The 19,496-nt window shown below is 28.5% G+C and overlaps 2 protein-coding genes across 5 annotated transcripts in view; one reads left to right on the plus strand and one right to left on the minus strand.

Moving 5' to 3' along the window:
- Nucleotides 1-1,693, minus strand: part of LOC117179712 (CDK5 and ABL1 enzyme substrate 2) — a 27,138-nt gene extending 25,445 nt beyond the window's left edge. For all 4 annotated transcript variants that reach the window (XM_033371755.1, XM_033371754.1, XM_033371753.1 and 1 more), the window contains exon 1: nt 867-1,693. In XM_033371755.1, coding sequence (XP_033227646.1) covers nt 867-1,258 — 392 coding nt within the window. In that variant the 5' untranslated portion in view covers nt 1,259-1,693. The remainder of the gene's footprint in view (nt 1-866) is intronic.
- Nucleotides 1,694-3,541: 1,848 nt separating this feature from the next.
- The window catches only part of LOC117180140 (pleiotropic regulator 1), an 18,616-nt gene continuing 2,661 nt past the window's right edge, over nt 3,542-19,496 (plus strand). Inside the window, exons 1-6 of the mRNA XM_033372482.1 lie at nt 3,542-3,719; nt 3,992-4,101; nt 5,723-5,847; nt 8,374-8,621; nt 11,219-11,368; nt 15,420-15,614. Of these exons, the coding sequence (XP_033228373.1) occupies nt 3,717-3,719; nt 3,992-4,101; nt 5,723-5,847; nt 8,374-8,621; nt 11,219-11,368; nt 15,420-15,614 (831 nt within the window). The 5' untranslated portion in view covers nt 3,542-3,716. The remainder of the gene's footprint in view (nt 3,720-3,991; nt 4,102-5,722; nt 5,848-8,373; nt 8,622-11,218; nt 11,369-15,419; nt 15,615-19,496) is intronic.

Raw genomic sequence — 19,496 nt, forward strand, 5'->3', positions numbered from 1 at the left:
TTAAAATTATTGTCATTAATTTCACGATCCATGTCCAGAATTACCTATTTCAAGACAAAATTATAATTTTCTAATATATTCCCTGTTTTAAAATCAAAACTATAATTCTTTATGACATTTTTTTATATATTTCATTTATTTATTTTCCGTTCACTCAGGATTATAATTGTTTTAGAAAATTCCCTACGCCAATTCATAATTAAATTTATGTTCGAAAGTCCGTGTTCAAAGTCAGAATTATGTTTAGTTCAAACATTTTGATTTTGATGTGCAAACAAAATTTGTAATTAAAAGCATTCTGATTTGGAAAAAGGAATTTTCAAAATATGATGGAAATAATCATGAAACAGGGATTTTTTGTAAATCAAAGTGAAAGTTCTTTTCCAAAATTTCTCGTTCCATGTCAAGAATTATGTTTTCCAAGTCAAAATTATAAATCTTTACGAAATTTTCTGATCCCAAATTAAAATTCTCACGGTAATTTTTTTTATCTTCAATTTATAAATTACCCGTACAAAACTCAAAAAATTATCATTCTTTTAGATAATTCACTGTTCTAAACCAGAAATAAAGCAAATAAAATATAAGAAACCACTTTTAATTTTAGAGAAAAATTCGGGTAACTGAATCACGTTCTCGGTCATTCTCCGTTGAACAAAACTGAAAACGTTTATCTCATTTTGAAAATAAATCATCTAGAAATATCATCAATTTTAAATGAAACTGGAGATAATGAAAATAAATTCGTCCTTGAAATTCTTAAAATCTAAAATAACTTTCTTAAAATCTAAATGAATTAATTTTCGTAAAATTGTGCAAATTCAATTAAGAGAAAAGCAGACATTAAAAAAGAAATCCTGATTTACCTTTCCCTGAAGGAACTGTATGCTCCAGGTGATAATTGAGGACAATTCCTCTCCTGCTCTAAGAAATTTGTAACCGCAGCTTTTGCAGGTGTAATAGCCGCCGAATCAGATCCAAAACTCCGATCACCCTTCTGCGGCGATTCCGGCTTCGTTCCATCATCCTGGGAATAATTACAAATCTTCTCTGTGTCTCCGCCAGCCTCTTTTTTCTCCAAAAAGCCCAAATTTTGATTTTCCTGGAGACCCTGGAGTGCACCTTGATAAATAACTCCGTTGCGGGGAAGCAGAGCTAACTTGGTGTCTCGGTGACTCCCATCCAACGAAATGTTGGACAGGAATGTCAGGGCGGCTAATCTTCTTCGCGAGTGATTTTTTTTTAAGGCTGCTGCCATTCCACGTGTGACCGTTGAGTACTTTTGGCACTTTTGCGCTTGTGGGTGATCAAGGGGGACAACCAAAATAAGATATGACACGATCACGAAGGACACTGACTTGATTATTTCGAAAGAATAAAAACGCAACACAAATCATCACAAACCCTCTTCACTTTTCGAGTACTTAGTCCTAATGCACGCCATCCCAGCACTCGGCAAGCTTAATCGAGACCCTGCAGAGGATGTCATGTTCTAGGCTCTATTTACGCACTTTGTTATTTTCCGAAAACCTTCTGCTTTCTTTAATTTCGTGAAACGATCAGTTTTCGTTATCAATCCGGTCACGCGAATGATGGACGTTTAGCTCTTCACTCGTCTGCGCAAGCGTATGTATTTTATGTATATATATCTCTCATACTACTGCATGTGACGCATCCAAGTCTTACAAAACGGTTGGCACTTTTCGCCCGTACTGAGAACCAACACGAGAAGCAAGTGGTATTGCGCAGCATGTGCAGCGCTAGTCAGGGATGGGAAAGCAAAATTTCTGACGTAATTGAGTATTTCATGGTTCGACGTCGCCTGGCAAGATGTCTGCATGCCGAGGGCCAAACAATAATACCAATTGCATGGGACAAAATTTAATTTTTCTACTAGACCAAACTAGACGTAGAAAAAATTATTTTTCAGATGTGCATTTGGATATTATTCTTTATTCTTTTAAAGCTATTAAATTTAATAATAAAACCTTTACGAAAAAAATATCGACTTTATTATTTTTGTTCAATTAAACATCGTTTGAAAAATAAAACAAATATCCAAATACATTTATGTTGAAAAAATACACAAAACTATGAAATCACATGCTTTGAAACATTCGTTTATATTTTATTGAGATGTCACGTTTGTGAAATTAAGGATTATTAAAGAAAATATTACCAGTAGTTAAATTATTAATTTTATTAATGTTTTGTGGACGAGGTAAAACATGCGTTTAATGAACAGAAGGGTATTGTCAATAAATTGACACACCACACTTTACTAAAAATTAATTGTAAGTTTATTTCTAATAAAGACGGGTACGGGTCTTACTCTTGTAGACAGATCAAGAGTAAGAGCGATAACTATGTTTCTCCGCGGAATGAAATTTGAAAGTGTCTGGAACAGTACCGATAGAGTCAGCTGAGAGTTGTCGAGATACAAAATTGAAGAAGGGATGAAAGAATGCTTATTGCTTATTGGCTGAGGAGCGTGGAAGTGGGAGCATTTAGACACACCCTAATCGTGACGTAGCATATTTTGAGAAAGTCAAATCATCTTCAGACTGAGTTTAAGTACAATTGTAAACGTTTTTATGGTAGGGTCAGCAATTTGAGTTGAGCTATGAATCTAAGCAGCTTAAGTGGTAAATGCAATCTGGACGAAAGATGTACAGTATCCGTTCAAATTAGAGTTTTCACAACTTAGTCTCTAAAGTGCTAGAACGTGCGGCGAACAAAGATAGAGAATTTCAGAATCATAAATATAGACAACTTGAGATAGTTATAACAGCTGCATTTTAACTACTTTAAACCTCTGTAAATACAATCTACGAACTGTTTTGGGGAGAATTTAAGGTTGCAGGCTAAGGCCTGAAGATTCTAAATTGCCAATACGTGCGATGACAAAGATAAGTTTAAGCGGCGTACAAAATTAATTTAAGAAGCCTAAATAAACGAACGATGTCTGTCCAGTCGATACTAAATTTAGAGCAATTCAAGGTTACGACGTAACAATTAAACTGAATGACTGACACATTTACTGTGTTTTATGAGTAAACTGAACAATTTTATTATTAATTTGCATAAAAAAGTAATTCTTCGTTTCATCCAATTTGAATGTTTGCGGAATTTTGGCTGTTAAATTACGACTGACGCGTCAGTTCCCAGCCCTGGCGTTAATTTAGGTAAACCAAAACCAATGAAATTTTGAATATAGATTTTGATTATAGATCAATTGGAAGAGGAAAGAGACATTTGTAGACGCGATACTAACTATTTATCTATTTATTGATTTTCGTATTCACATTAAAAATAAAATCGAATTTTCGGAATAGGTTTCATATGCAAATTGAAAACTATTCAGTATGTTTTTAAATCTTTCTGTGCAGCCAGTGAAAACTTAAGAAAATATGCAGAGAAATCTAGTAGAAAATAATTATTAATGAGCAGAAAAGTAGGTATTGAAAGTATATGATTTTATTTTAAATTTCGCGCCTTAATGATCTGCAGCGATAATTCAGATTTCTGCAACTCAACGTTGGTTTACTCGTTGACATGGTGCTTGTGTGGTGTTTATGCTGATGATGCTCGTTGGATATTTTTGCTAATGTTTTTAGCAATTTTTATCTATATAAAAGGCACCTTTTTAATTTATTTTAATGTGCAGAATTAGAAAAAAATAGTAATTCAATCCAAGCTGTCGTGAATCGAACAAAATGGTAAGTAAACCTATAAAAAATATAAAATACAATTTATCAAATCTAACATCAAAATAGCATACCCGGTATTATTCCTTTTTTTATATTAAATAGATCTCGTTTTGTTTTAAAAAGATTAAAATTAGAGAAATATTCTCATCTTTTATGTATAGTATTCGATTGAAGATTCCAATCCTTTTAATTAAATAAATAGCACGAAACTGAAATATCTCAAGATCTAACCTCACCATTTTCGATTACCTCGCTTTTACACTATTTTTATTTTATTATAGGAGGACGTGCAAAAGCATTCAGTACATACATTAGTATTTAGGTCCTTGAAAAGAACTCACGATATGTTTGTGAGTAATCAAGGCATGTTGCCACCAATCGATTCGGAAATGTAAGTTTCGTCTCCATATTCTCTAGTTTTTTCTTCATGTCATCACATATAGTCTTGATTAAGTTCAACCCTAAAGTGGTCTGGGTATCCACCCTACCTGGAAAACCTGAAATTGTCAGGGAATTTTTTTGAGAGCGTAATTAAATTTTTATATAATGCAATATAACATTGAATAACAATAATTCTTTATTTGTAAAAGCAGCTTTTAATTACTATATTTATCTGTTTTTTTCTTTAAATTTGTTTGATTTTATTGGTTTTAGATTATTTTTTAAACTGACAATTTAAATATTCTTGTTGTGTTTGAAAATTCATAGCTTTTATTTTAAAATTCAAGTATCTAATTATAAAATTAATCTTCTTAGTTGAAAATTAAATTCATATTGAAAAGTCGACTATTTAATATCTTGGTTGAAAATTCATCCATTTGGTTGCGAATTCAACTATTCGAGTCGAAGATTCATTATTTCAATTGATAATATTTCATCATTTTGGATGAAATTTCAACTACTCCATTTAAGGATTCATAATTTCAGTTTAAATATTATATTTTTCACTTGCAAATTCCACTTGTTGGTTGAATAATTGTCCTTTTTAGTTAAAAATTCAATTTGTTTCTTCTAAATTCGAGTCTTTTGTTGAAAAATCGTATTTTTTGTAGTAAATTAATTTTTTCTTGTTGAAAATTATCTTTTTGGTTGAAATTTAAAGTATTCCAGTTAAATATTGATAATTTTAGTTTAAAATTATACTATTTGGTTGAAAGTTAAAGTCTTGTTAAAAATTCATATATTTGATTTTGAAATTCATCTATTCCATTCGAAAATTAACAATTTTAGTTGAATATATATCTACCTGATTAAAAATGTAATATTTGTATGAGAAAAGTTTTTGAATTTAAATATAAGAAAATTAAGAAAAAATGTGTATAAATTATTATTAGAATACATGGACTTCAACGATAATTTCAAGAAATGATTAATTATGTTTTTAGTGTTATTTAGTTATTTAATTAATCGATAGTACTAATATATTTAAGAATGTCATGTCATGTAATTTGGCAAAACTTTCTACATTGAACATATTAATTTAATTCTAGAAAACTGAAAAAAAACATTTATAATAAACTTACGAAACTTTATACATACTTACATATTTTTTATGGAAAACAACGCAAGATATAAATAGTAGTTTATAGTTAAAAATTGTTTGCCATCCTGATATCTATCAAATTGTACCTTCACAAGATTTTTATATTATGTATATTAACCATCTTTCTCAAAGACATAGAAAACATTTTTCTAAACTTTCAATAATTTAACCAAAATACGACATTTTAAATATAAAAACAATTGTTTCTTGTTCAGTAATAATTTGAAGAACATGTCTCATTATGTTTTTAAGGTTCCTGAGCTTTGGTCTGGATATCAATCCAAAAAATGTTTTTTTTTTCAATTTTAGAGATTAAACCCGACTTTTCTCCTCTTTTGAATCTCATATGAAATGTTCTTCACATTATTACTGAACTAAAAACAAATTTTGGGTTCAACTTGATCGTGGTTAGCTGTGTAAAATTTCTGTTTTTATTTCCCAATTTAAATGTATTTTTCTCAAATATCAGAGACAGGATGATTAAAAATATAAAAGCTAGGGACACTTATGGCGCGATTGTTGACCGTGTCAAACGCATGAAAATTATGAAGGCGCAGACTGAAAGTGAAAATCCAGATCCTCCTCCTCCCGGTGGTAAGTTTAATCAATGAAGTGTTTCACGTTATCAATACAGAATTGCTTTCTCTAAAATTTTGAGGGTCATAAAATGTTGTCGAGCGTGTTAAAATTTGTTTAAAAAATTATGATCATTATTATTTTTAATATAATTCTAAACTTTGTAGTGACTACAGATTTTTTCACATATTTTAGGGTATTTAAAAAAAGTAATTTTCAATTAATTTGAGTAATCTAATTGGATTTTAAAGGATTTGAAATGTTTAAGGGTATTTTAAAAGATGTCAAATTTTCTCAAGAGCTTTAAAAAGTTTTAAGAGATTGCAAAAGATTCAGAAGGATTTGAAATATTTTAAGAAATCTTAAGATTCCAAATCATGTTAAATTGATTTCATTGATTTGATGGGATTTCAAAAGATTTGACATCTTTTAGATGTCCCGTAAATTAGATCCGCAAACTTATTTTTTCCAAAAAATTTAAGTTGTGCTAAATTGTGCTAGACTTGTTCTCATTTGTGCCGTAAATGGTTTATTGAAAAATCAAAAATATACACAATTTTGTGCAAGAAAGAAAAGTTCCAAAAACCTAACCGTCAAAAAAACAAAAACCAAATCAATTTATTATTTTAAAAATTTTCGGAAAACTAACACTTGTGCTAAGTTGTGCTCGAAAAATGCAGTCTTTATTCCCTCTGACAAAATTACATGAGATCAGAAATTCTCATGTTAAAACTCAAAATGTAAAACTCTAAAAACCTAAATTGTCCAGAAATAGTTGAATTTCGAAAAAATAAAGCTTGTGCTGAGTTGTGCTCGACAAATGCTGTCTTTATTCCCTCTAACAAAATTACATGATTATTTTTTCGAAATTTGACTATTTTTGGGTCTTTTATGTTTTTTGAGTTTTCATATAATAACGGTTTATCTCATATAATTTTCTTAGAGAGAATAAAGACTGCATTTGTCGAGCACAACTCAGCACAAGTTTTATTTTTTCGAAATTTGACTATTTTTGGGTCTTTTATGTTTTTTGAGTTTCAGGTACATTTTGAGTTTTCATATAATGACGGTTGATCTGACGTAATTTTGTTAGAGAGAATAAATACTGCATTTGTCGAGCACAACTTAGCAAAAGTGTTAGTTTTTCGAAATTTTTAAAAATAATACATTTGTTTGGTTTTTGTTTCTTTTTACGGTTAGGCACAAATGAGCACAAGTCTAACACAATTTAGCAGAACTTAAATTTTTGGGGAAAAATAAGTTTGCGGATCTAACTTCCCGGACATATATTTTAGGGTATTTTAAAAGATGCCAAAGAAGTTTCAATTGATTTTAGTCAGTTAAAGGGCTTTCAAACAATTTTTATTATTTTAGGTTGTTTTCTTTTTAATTTCAAGGAATTTTGTAGAGTTATCCAAAATTGCAAGAGATTTCAAAATATTGGAAAGGATTTAAAATATCTTAGGTTATTTTCAATAGAATTCAAAATTTTGAAGTGATTCTAAAGTTTTTCAAATATTTTAAGGAATATTAAAATAATTTTATGGAATTTTCAAGAGCTTTACAAAATTTCAATGAATTTTAAAAGATTTGATATATTTTAGGGTATTGTAAAAGTTGAAAAGAATTTTCAATTGTTATTTCATTAATTTAATGGAGTTTCAGAAGATTTTAAATATTTCAAGGGATTTTAAAAGATTCAAAAGAATTTTCAATTGATTTAATTTACATAAAAGGAATTTCAAACAATTTTAAATGTTTTAGGATCATAGGGTATTTTAAATGGATTACAATAATTTGAAGTGATTCCAAAGGAATTTGAAAAGGCTTCACAGGATTTCAAACGGTTTTTTTTTTTTAACATTTCAGGGTATTTTTAAACATCTCAAGGAATTTCCAAGCGCTTTACAATACTTTAAGAGATTTCTAAATATTATAATTCATTTGAAATATTTTAGGGTATTTCAAAAGAGTCCCAAGGAATTTTCAATTGATTTCTTGAATTTAATGGGATCCTAAAGGATTTTAAATATATTTGGTTATTTTGAAAGATTTTAAGGAAAATTAAATTTATTTGAGTAATTCAATGGCCTTTCAAATAATTTTAAAGAATGTGAAAAATCTTAGGGTATTTTAAATTGATTTCGATCATTTTAGGGAATATTAAATTTATTTCAGTAATTTGGTGGCACTTCAAACAATTCTAAAGCATTTGAAATATCTTCCGGTATTTTAAATAAATTTAAATAAATTGAAGTGATTTTAAAAGATTTGAAAGATTTTAAGGTGTTTTCCAAAATGCCAAGGAATTTAAAAGAGTTTAACCAAATTTAAAGGAATTTCAGAAGGTTTTAAAGGATTATACATTTTTCAAAGGTATTTTTCAAATTCTTAGAGCTATAAAAATGTCGAGGAATTCCAAAGAAGTCTAAAGGTCTTGAAATATTTCTGGATATTTAAAAATATATATTTATAAGGTAATTGAAAGGCCTTTTCAAGGGATTTTTAATCACTTAAAAAACAAAAGAAATTATATTTTTACAGACGAATCATTCAATCCCAGCGTACCGCATCAAACGACACATAATTCTCTCGTGCCAGTTCCACAAAGCAGCACAGGCATGGCGTTAGTAATTCCACAGAAAAAGGCACCGACAATGGCGAGACCGAGATGGCACGCGCCATGGCAACTATATCGCGTAATTGCTGGACATCTCGGATGGGTCAGATGTTGTGCAGTGGAACCTGGTAATGAGTGGTTTGCTACAGGATCAGCAGATCGAGTAATTAAGGTAAAGAAAAATAGTCAAAGTGAGCGTTGCGCACCTTCAACAGAGAGTTTCGTAGCCTACTAGGACGTTAACTAAGTAATTTAAACCTCCCACTCCCATACTTATCCTCCATAACTTTTTCTTCGTCTACTTCGCCTGCTCTTCGCTTTCCCAGATAACGATTCCCTTCCAAACTTCACTTCTTCTACCTCTCCCCTCATTTCCCCTGACTTCCAATACTTCCCCTCTCCTAATTTTTACTGACTTCCAATACTTCCCCTCCTTTTATTTCACCTGCGTCCCCTACTTGCCCTCCACTAATTTCCCATCGCTTCCCCTACGTTCCCTCCTCTCATTTCCCTTCCTTTCACTGCCCACACTTTCTCTCACCTACTTCCCCTCCCTGCATTACCACTACTTCCTCTTTCCTCATTTCTCCAAAGTTCTTTCCCTTATTTCTCCTACTTTCTCTAATTCTCATTTTCCATTACTCCCTCTACTTCTACTCCCCTCACTTTACCTGCTCTCCCTTCCTTTAGTTTCTCTGACTTTCACTACTTCTCTGCTCCTCATTTTCCATCAATTCCCTTACTCTTCGCCTTATTTACCCTACTTCCCCGCCCCTCTCTTTAACTACTTCCTCTGCTCTCACCTTTCCTAATATCTCTCACCTCATTTATCCAACTTCAACTCAAATCTTATCCCCTCGCTTCTCCAAAAATGTTCCCTTATTTCCATAATTCTCCTCATCTAATTTCTCCTACGTTCCCTCTCCTTATTACCCCTAACTCTACCTACTTTTCCTCGCATTATTACACTCCCGCTCACTTCCCTTACACTCCCTTCAACAATTCTCCATGATCCCCCTCCCCACCTACTTAATTTGCCCAGACTTTCACCACTTTATTGACCCATCCCTTATTTACCATACTTCCTTTTTCCTAATTTCCTCTACTTCCCTCTCATTATTGTATTGACTTCTACTACATTCCCTACCCTCACTTCGTCAACGTCACTAGTCCTCTAATTTATCCTTCTTCCCTTTACATAATTCCCCCTGAATTCCACTTCTTCCATTCCCTTCTTTTCCCCTTACTAACTCCTATAATTTACTCCGTTCGTAAAAAACCCTAAAAACCAAATTGCTTAATCACTTATTTCAGGGATCACAGTCAGTCCCCTACTCCCATTTCCCCCCATATTTTTCAAGAATTATAAAAAACACGCGGCCATCAATAAAGACATTATGTGTAATTTAGAAAATAGCTTTTCGCTGCAAATTATTATTAAAAAAAAAAGAATTTTAATTTAAGCAATATAAAGTTTCTAAAATTTCTAGGCACAAATTATCAAGATTCTTAATTTTCGAAAATTTTAGGTTATGTTAGAGTTTAACACAAAAAATTGGTATTTTTGTAAAAAATTATTATATTTCAGATTAAAAACTTTTCAGCGATTTATTTTTTTTAGTACAAAAATCATTTCAGATCGAACAAGATCTGCATTTTTTTAACTGTTAGTTTCAGGTTATGTTAACGCTTTTTCAAGCACATCGGCTATTTTTACCCAAAATAATTAGATTTCTATGAAGATTTACACATCCGAACAATTTTTTGTTAAAAAGTTGTGGTATTTTTAATACAAAATTATTAAATTTCAACGAATATTTACAATTTTTCAACAACTTTAGGTTATGTTGCGATGGGTCATCTGAAATTGACATTTTTAAATATCATTAGATTTAAAACCAATTATTTTGTTTAAATTATCAAATTGTCAGATTTCAATAAACATTCATCAGGTTTGAACAATTTTGGGATACATTATTCCTTAACATTGAACTTTAGTATGTATTTCCAAAAAAAATCATAATTTGAATAAGATTTAGAATATTTTAACAATTCTGTATTATGTTAGTGTTTTCGTTCGAAGTTGGTATTTTTTATTTAAAAAATCATTAGATTTCAAAGAAAACAAATTTTTGAACATTTTTAGGTTATGCTCGCGTTTTGATAGGAGGATTTACAATTTTAAATAGTTTTGGGTTATGTTATAGCAGTCTTTTTCGTCTAAAATTGCTATTGTCAATAAAAAATAATATTTTAAAGAATATTTATTATATTTGAACAATAATAAGGTATATTGACGTTTTCCACCGGAAATCCGTTATTTTAAAGAAAAATAATTTCACTTCAAATATTAAGCTAACAATTTTAAACAACTTTAGGTTTTGTTAGAGTTTTTTGTCGGAAATTGTTCCTTTTTAATCAAAATTCATGGGTTTGATTGTCTCTACAAAAATATTATACACTTATTCTGAAGTGAAGATATAAATTTTTATCAATTATCAAAAATATCGTCCTTGCTTTTCTTTTCTATTATTTTACGTAATAGGTACTATAAAATACAAAAATTTTGTATTAATATTAATTTCACATTTTAATTTAAAAATTGCGAGAGATAAGAAAAATAATGATCTAGCGCGTTCTCCTCTTGAAAAAAATCCTCCTTTTTCGGCGACCAATTTCCCTATTTTCCCTACAATTATTGAACTACTGAACCACTGTGAGCCCTTTTGTTTATATTTCAACTTAAAAAATTTTGTATATTATTTCTAGATCTGGGATCTAGCGTCTGGACAATTAAAAGTATCACTAACAGGACACGTAAGTTCCGTCAGAGGTCTTCAATTTTCTGACAGACATCCCTACTTATTTTCCTGTGGTGAAGACCGTCAAGTCAAATGCTGGGACTTGGAATATAACAAGGTTCGTTTTTCGATTTCGGTCAAATTTAATCAGAATATTTACTTTTCCAAAGGTGAATAATATCAAATATAATTATAATTTAGGAAAATAAATTTAGAATAAATCAACATTTAAATTCCTCTTTAAGCTGTGCAACATTCAAATTTAACTACGAAATTCTTAGAAATTAAAAAAAAAAACAAGAATACAAAGATCAAATTTGGAAAACACACTCTTATTTGTCTCTATTAAAAAAAAAAAGAAGAAAGGAAAAAGAAAGTAACCTCCAAATCCCCTTCTTTCTTTTTTAATTCCTTTTTTTTTAACTACAAACAAGAAACATTTACCAAAAAAATAACAACGCTGCGGTGCTCATTCAAACACCCGTTTTAAGGTAATAAAACAAGTTACTCAACTAGTCAAAACTCATGGGGAAACCAGGATGTTTTCCCCATGAGCTGTAATTATTTATTAAATATATAATAATATTATATATAATTGAAGACGGAACCCCAAATGCATGACACACGATTATATATACCCTCTCATTTCAAACAAAAATCACGCCTGGATGAAAAATCTTTCTTATTTGAAAATTAATTTTTTTATCAGAAGATTGATAATTTTAGGTGAAAATTCATCTCTTTGATCGAAAAGTAGGCGTATTTGTTGGAAAATTCGTTTTTTCTTTGACAGAAAATTAATTTTTTAACTGAAAATTTAACAATTCCTGTTTAAACTTGAACTATTTTGTTGAAAATTTGTTGTTTTTTTGGTTGAAAATTGTTTCTTAACTGAAAATGTAACTATGTATTCCAGTGGAATATATGATCATTTTAGTTAAAAATTCATCTTTTTTATAGAAATTAATCTTCTTGGTTGAAAACTAATATCTTTGCAGAAAATTCAATTATTCTAGTTAATAATTACTCATTATAGTAGAAAATTTTTTCTTTTTGGTTTAAAATTCGACTATTCCCGTTGAAGAATCATCATTTTAGTTAAAAAATTATCACTTTGTTTGGAAATGTAACTATATTTTTGACAATTAAACTGAAAACGTAATTCATTTTTTTTAACTGAAAATTCTAACTATTCAATTTTTGGTTAACAATTTATCTTTTTTAGTTGAGAATTCACTTATTTTTTTGAAAATTCTTATTTTTTGGTAGAATTAATCTTCTAGTTTTCAAATTTATAATTTTGATTGAAAATTCAACTATTTTCGTTAAAGGATTGATCATTTTAGTTAAAAATTTATCAATTTGGTTGAAAAGTAATTGTTTTAACTAAAAATTAATTTATTCAAATTTAGGTTGATTTTCATTTCAGTGCAAAACTTAACTATATGCTTAGAAATTCGTCTTTATTTGAAAATTAAATTATTTCGTAGAAAATTCGTATCTTTTCTTGAAAATTCATCTTTTTTGTTGAAAATTCACCTACTCCGGTTGAAGATTCATAATTTTAGTTGGAAATTGATCTATTTCGTTTTTAGTTGATTATGTATCTTTTTTAATTAGATGAAAATTCAATCATTTCGTTTAAAATTCATGTTTTTGTTGAAAATTCGTCTTCTTTGTTAGAAAATTAATCTTCTTGTTCTTCTTTATTCATAATGTGTCCCCTAATGGTTTAAAATTATTTACAACATAACATTTTTTACAATCTTTACGCTTGTAATATAAGCGACTTCCGTTTCGTTTTTCTTTCACTTTTCTTGTACCTCCTATTTCCTATTTTTTCACATGCATTCTTTCATCTTTCTTATTCGCTCCTCTAGCACCCTGCAAATCCTTAATCCATTCTTCTCCTAATCCATCCTCCCCTAGAATCTTTACCACATTCTCTTGCCAGCTACCTTTATCTTCCATTCCTCTCGTACGTTCTTCCCATACACGCTGCCATGTTTTCTCCTTCCATTCACATATTGTACACAATAGGTTCTCTTCTTTTTCCCAATACATTCCCTCCCTTACCTCGTTTCCCAATCTAAATCTGGCTATTTTGGTCCATCTCCTCCTTCCCCATCCCTTTTCTAAATACTTTGATACTCCTTCCTTTTTTATCATCTTGTACCATTTATTGTATTTTTATTCCTCAATCACCTCCCATCTTTTTTTATTAAATGTCTTTTCCTCTCTTTTTTTCAATTCTTCATAGTTTACTCCATTCCTGTCTTTTATGTCTCTAGTATTGAAAAACTCCTTTCTTCTTCCCATCTCGTTAATTCAATCGCACTCCCTCTCCTCTCTTCTCCCTCCACCAAATACTTTCTCGCTAACTCCCCTCCCTTTCCCTCCCTCAGCTTCTTCTCGAATTCAAATTCCCTCTTTCCTGCTCCAGTACGTAATTGATCTCTTTGTGCTTCTTCTCTCACCATATACCCTGGCGCCCTCCAGTCTACCCCTAGTGTTCACCTTAGATACCTCTCTTGTAAACTCTCCATATCTTTCTTTTCTTTCTACCCCCATATCTCTGCTCCATAACCTAATACCGGACATACCAGCGTATCAAATAACCACATACACCTTTTCCAATTTTTTAAACCTTTTTTCTATTCCCCATATCTATTTCATTACTCCTGCTGCTTTTTTATCCTATCTCTTACATGAGCTCTATGATCTCCATTCATTTGCCAGATATATTCCAAATATTTAAACCCTTTTACCTCTGCTAACTTTATTCTCTTCCAACTCCACGTCCACCCCTCCTTTTCTAAACCTCATTATCTTTCTCTTTTCTAAATTTAAATTCAACTTTTTCCCATCTAATTATTACCTAATCCTGTAATTAAGCCCGCCATCCCTTCTTTATCATCTGCCATCAACACTATATCCTTTGCATGTGTCAGGGTATATATCTTTTCCTTCTCCATTCTAACTCCTCCCCAACCTTTTCTCCTCATTTCTTCTTTCAAACCTTTACCCTGCTTTTTGTTTCTCTAAAAATTTCCGATACTCTCTTTATTAATCCTTCTCTTATTCCCCTTTTCACCATAACTCTGTCTATTTCGCCTCGGTCTAATGAGGCAAACGCCGCCTTTAAGTCCACAATCATTGCTATCATTGCCCCTTTTTCCCTTTTAATCTTCCTATTTACTAGATAGTTCAGAGCATATATGTTGTCCATCATCACCATTTATTTTCTAAGCCCTGTCTGAATACATCTTCTTGTTTCAAAATTCATCTTTTTGGTTGTAAATTTATCTTCTTACTTCAAAAGTCAACCATTCGTTGAAAATTCAACTTTTTTATTTAAAATTCAACCAATCCAGTTAAAGATTGATCATTTTATTTGAAAATTTAGGTATTCCGTTTTTGGTTGATAATTTCTTTTTTAATTAGATGAAAGTTCAATTATTTCGTTGAATAATTATCTTTTTTAGTTCAGAATTCAACAATTTTATTGAAAATTTGTCTTTTTAGTTGAATATCAAATTATTTCGTTGAAAATTTATGTCTTTTGTGAAAGTTCAACTTTTTTATATAAGATTCAACTATTCCGGTTAAAGATTTATAATTTTAGTTGAAAATTTAGCTATTCCGTTTTTGGTTAATAATTTTTTTTTAATTAGATGAAAGTTCAATCATTTCGATTAAAATTGATCATTTTTGTTTCAAAATTCAACCATTTGATTTAAAAGCATTATTTTTTAATTGAAAATTAAATTGTTTCGTTGAAAATTCAACTTTTTTATTTAAAAGTCAACTATTCCAGTTAAAGATTTATCATTTTATTTGAAAATTTAGCTTTTTGATTGAAATTTTGTTTGTGTAGATGAAAATTCAAATTATTAATTAGGTTTTTAGTATTATTTAATTATTTAATTAAACGATTGTGCTAATATATTTAAGAATATCTTGAAATATAATTTTTCAAAGCTTTCTAGATTAAACATATTATATTGAATCCCCAGAAATTGAAACAAAACACATTATTTATAATAAACTTGCGAAACTGTATAGATATTCCAAATCGATTGTTTAAGACAAAAATTGAAATAATTAAAGGCTCCATACTATGAAAAATTATATCTGGATAAAACTTAAAATATTTTAGTATCTTTCAGGTGATCAGGCATTATCATGGGCATTTGTCAGCTGTTTACTCGATGGCTTTGCATCCTTCTATCGATGTTCTCGTGACTGCGGGTCGCGATGCGACCGCAAGAGTTTGGGACATGAGGTCCAAGGTCAACATTCACACTTTAACGGGACACACAAACACTGTCACGAGCGTTATTTGTTCTGCAAACGAACCGCAGGTTTGTTTTTTTTTTCAATTTTAATTAATGCTCTCGATCATAAAATTGTTTAACACTGTTGAATATTCGTCTTTTTTAGTTAAAAGTTCATGCATTTAGTTTGAAAATTTAACTAATTGGATAAACAACCCACTTTTATGGTTGAAAATTTAATTTTTTTAATTGGAAATTCATCTTTTATGGTAGAATATTAATCTTCATAGTAAAAAATTTATATTTTTGGTTGAACATATTTTAACTGAGAATAAAACTTCCATTTTTGCTTGAAAATTTATTTTTTTGAAGATGAAAGTTCATATAATTGGTTAAAAATACAGCTATTTGATTAAAAAAATTTTTTTTTGTTGAAAATTTTACTACTCTTTTGAATATTTGTTATTGTTTTTTTTTTAGTTCAAAACTTTTTTTAAATTTATCTTTTTGGGTATAAAAAATCATATCTGATTTAGTATAAATTATACATTTTATGGATAAAAATACAACTTTTTTCTTTGAAAATTAATCTTCTATGATTGAGGATTCAACAGTTTTTATGAAAATTCGTATTTTTTTTAATGAATTTAACTCTTTCTGATTTGAAATACAAACAATTGTTGGTGGACATATCAACTAAATATTACACTTTTCATTGAGAATTCATTTGTTTTACTGAAAATGTAATGCTTTCATTATTAGTTTAAAATTAATCTTTTAAGTTGAAAACTCAACTCTTTGTCTGAAAATTTATCCTTTTTGGTACAAAATTAATCGTTTTGGTTACCAAGTTTTCTCTTTGGTTAAAAATTCGTTTTTTTGAGTGGATCAGATAAACCTAAAAATCAGGAAGACATGAATTTTGAAAAAAAAAACTTGCAAAAGTCAGGGAATTTCTAAAAGAGGCTATAAGAGGTAATAAATTAAAAATTTTTTATTTGAAATTTGAAATTGTTTCATTTCGTTAATAAAAGATTATATGTTAAAAATGTTACAAAAATAAGATTCTGGTCTTTGAATATTAATGTTAAGAGAAAATAACAAATTAGGGTATTTTGAAAATAAAGTTTTAGTTTTGCACCCTACCTGATATAATATTCCTGTCAGTAATTTTTTTTTCTTGTTATATTTGTGTTTTTTTTTGCAATTTCTTTCTCCTGACGATTATATTTTTAGCCAGAAATTTTATTATTTGGTTGAAAATTCAACAGTTTTATTAAAAAGTCATTCTTTTTGGTTGGAAATTCAACTGTTGTTGAAAATTGGTCATCTTGGGTTAAAAATTCATCTGAAATCTTTGTTGGTTAAAAATTCTATTTTTTTTTTTTTAATTAATTCTTTTCGGTAAAAAATTCATCTGATTTAGTAAAATAAGAAATTACATATTTTATAGATAAAATACAACTTTTGGGTTGAAAATTAATCTTTTTTTATTTAGGATTCAACTAATTTTTTGCAAATTGATGTTTTTTGCTTGAAAGTTCAATTATTTGGTTATAAATGCAACTGTTTGGTCGAAAACTATTATTTTTTATTAAATTAAACTATTTGGGTAAAAATTCGGCTTTTTGAGTTGAAAAGTGGACAATTTGGTTAAAATAATAAATTTGACATTTTAAAATTATAATCTGAAATTGTTTTATTCCTTTCATAGATTTTATTTTTAAAATGTTACAAGGTTAAAACGCTTCCCTTTGAATCCTATTGGTAAGGGAAAATTAAAAATTGGCCAGAGAAAAATCAGGGAAAATTGAAAATAAAGCTTGGCAGCCACCCTGATTGTATCTCTGTCAGGGTGGTCACTGGACCCGGAAACCTGGAAAACCGAGAATTTTATGAGACCGGGGAAAACCGGGAAATGAAAGTGAATTTATTCTTTGACCGGGAATTTTACAAAATTTGTAGAATAAAAATTTTGTCCAACTTTGATTTTAACCGTTTTTTAAATAATTTGTTAACTTGTGATTTTTATAAATTATTGTATAATTTATTTTAGAATGCTTAATTAGAAAATCTTTCACTTAAAAATTTTTAAATTGCAGTTTTAACGGTTAGAAACAAATTAGAAGTTTTTAAAATCGAAGATTTTTTTATCAAAAACAGGGTGGCTGCCGGACCGGGACACCGAGAATTTTACGAATTTTCAGAAGAAAAATCTGCCCAAGTTAGATTTTAAAAGTTTTTAAAATAATTAAAGTGCAGTTTTCAAGATTTAAACAATCGACTTTAAATATAAATAAATACATTATTTTTAAAATGGATCTGAACAATAATTGATATGACCAAACAATTCTAGATCCGTTCAAAACTTGAGAATTTCCAGATTGTAAATGTTTCAATCCGAAAGTCTTAATAAGAATTGAAATTAATATATCATTTATTCCGATAATTTTATTTTTAAATACAAATTTTCATGATTGATCAATAATATATATTTTTAATTCAGAGTTTCAGGTCTTCCTTTATAATATTTTTTATATTAAATTTAATAAATAAATTTATTAATATATTATTTCTATTAATATTTTTTAGCTATTAAAAATGTAAACGTGCGTTTTACTATCTTCAACTTAAAAAAAAAACCATAATAATATAGTCATAATTAAAAGTTTTTATTAAATTAAAAATATTGTGAGCCTAAATTATTTAATATTTATCCTATTCAATATGAAATTTCTGAATGTAGAAAAAGAATAAGTATTTAATATTTAGCAATATTTCACTGTTCATTTAAGATGAGTAAATTGAAACCAAATATTTAAAAGAAAAAAATTTGAAACTGAATTATTTTACATAGAAATCTTTGACTCTTTAGATTTTCGAAGAACTTTTAAACTTTCCGCGTTACAATTTTAATTGTTCTATTTAAAAAGTTTTTATTTTACAATTGAAATTCTTAAATTTTGACGCATAAATAACAATTGAACACTTATTATTTGTAGAAAAAATTTGAGTAATTTTAAGAGATATTTAGAAGTTTCGAAAAGATTCAAAATTAATTAAAAACTTGAAATTATTTCAAGTAATTTAAATTAAGTATGTTAACATTTTTCAGAACTTCTAAATTTAATCTACATTTTATTTTAAATTCGGCTGTAAATTTTTGAAATTATTCCAAGTTCTAAATTTAATTCGAATGTTTTTTAGAACTTCTAAATATCTCTTAAAATACTCTAATATTTTTATTAATAAGAAGTGTTCTATTGCTATTTATACATTCGAATTAATTTTTTTTTAATTTGCAGGATTTTCTACAAGTTATGGAAAAAATTCAATTCATTTTGAAATATATTTAAAAGTTCCGAAAAAAAAATTCAAACATTATTTTGAATTTGGAAAAATTTTTAACTACTTCTAGATTTCTCAAGATTTTGAAATAAAATTTTAAAGCTTTCAAAGGATGCCTAGACTATTTAAAATTAAAATAATTTAACTTCTAATTTAAGAACTGTTAAGTTAAAAAAAAATATTTTTTAATTTTTAATGTGTCTAGTTTAAAATTATTTAAAATAATATAATTTTGAAAATGTATAAAGTTCATTGCTTGGTTCTTTAATTTAAACTATTGAAAATGTTAACGTGGATTTATATTTTTGGAACTTAATCTGAATCTTTGAGCTCTATAATTTATGAAAGTTATAAATTTTGCAGTTTATTTGCATTTCATTTAGCATTGTTTAATTGAAAGGTTTTAGTACCTTCCATTTGGTAAGTGTAAATTTTTAAGCATTTGAATACATAATTTTTGAATTGAAAACTTTTAAACATCAATTTTAAAAGTTTCGAATTCAAGTGTTCAACTTTGAATGCTTTCATTTGTTGTTTATTGCTTATTACTTTATATGGAAGAATGTTTAGAATATTGTTTGATTTTTTTAATTTCATTGGCCGTGAAAAATGTTTGCGAAC

This window comes from Belonocnema kinseyi, chromosome 9 (genome assembly GCF_010883055.1).
Source record: "Belonocnema kinseyi isolate 2016_QV_RU_SX_M_011 chromosome 9, B_treatae_v1, whole genome shotgun sequence".
Taxonomy (NCBI): domain Eukaryota; kingdom Metazoa; phylum Arthropoda; class Insecta; order Hymenoptera; family Cynipidae; genus Belonocnema; species Belonocnema kinseyi.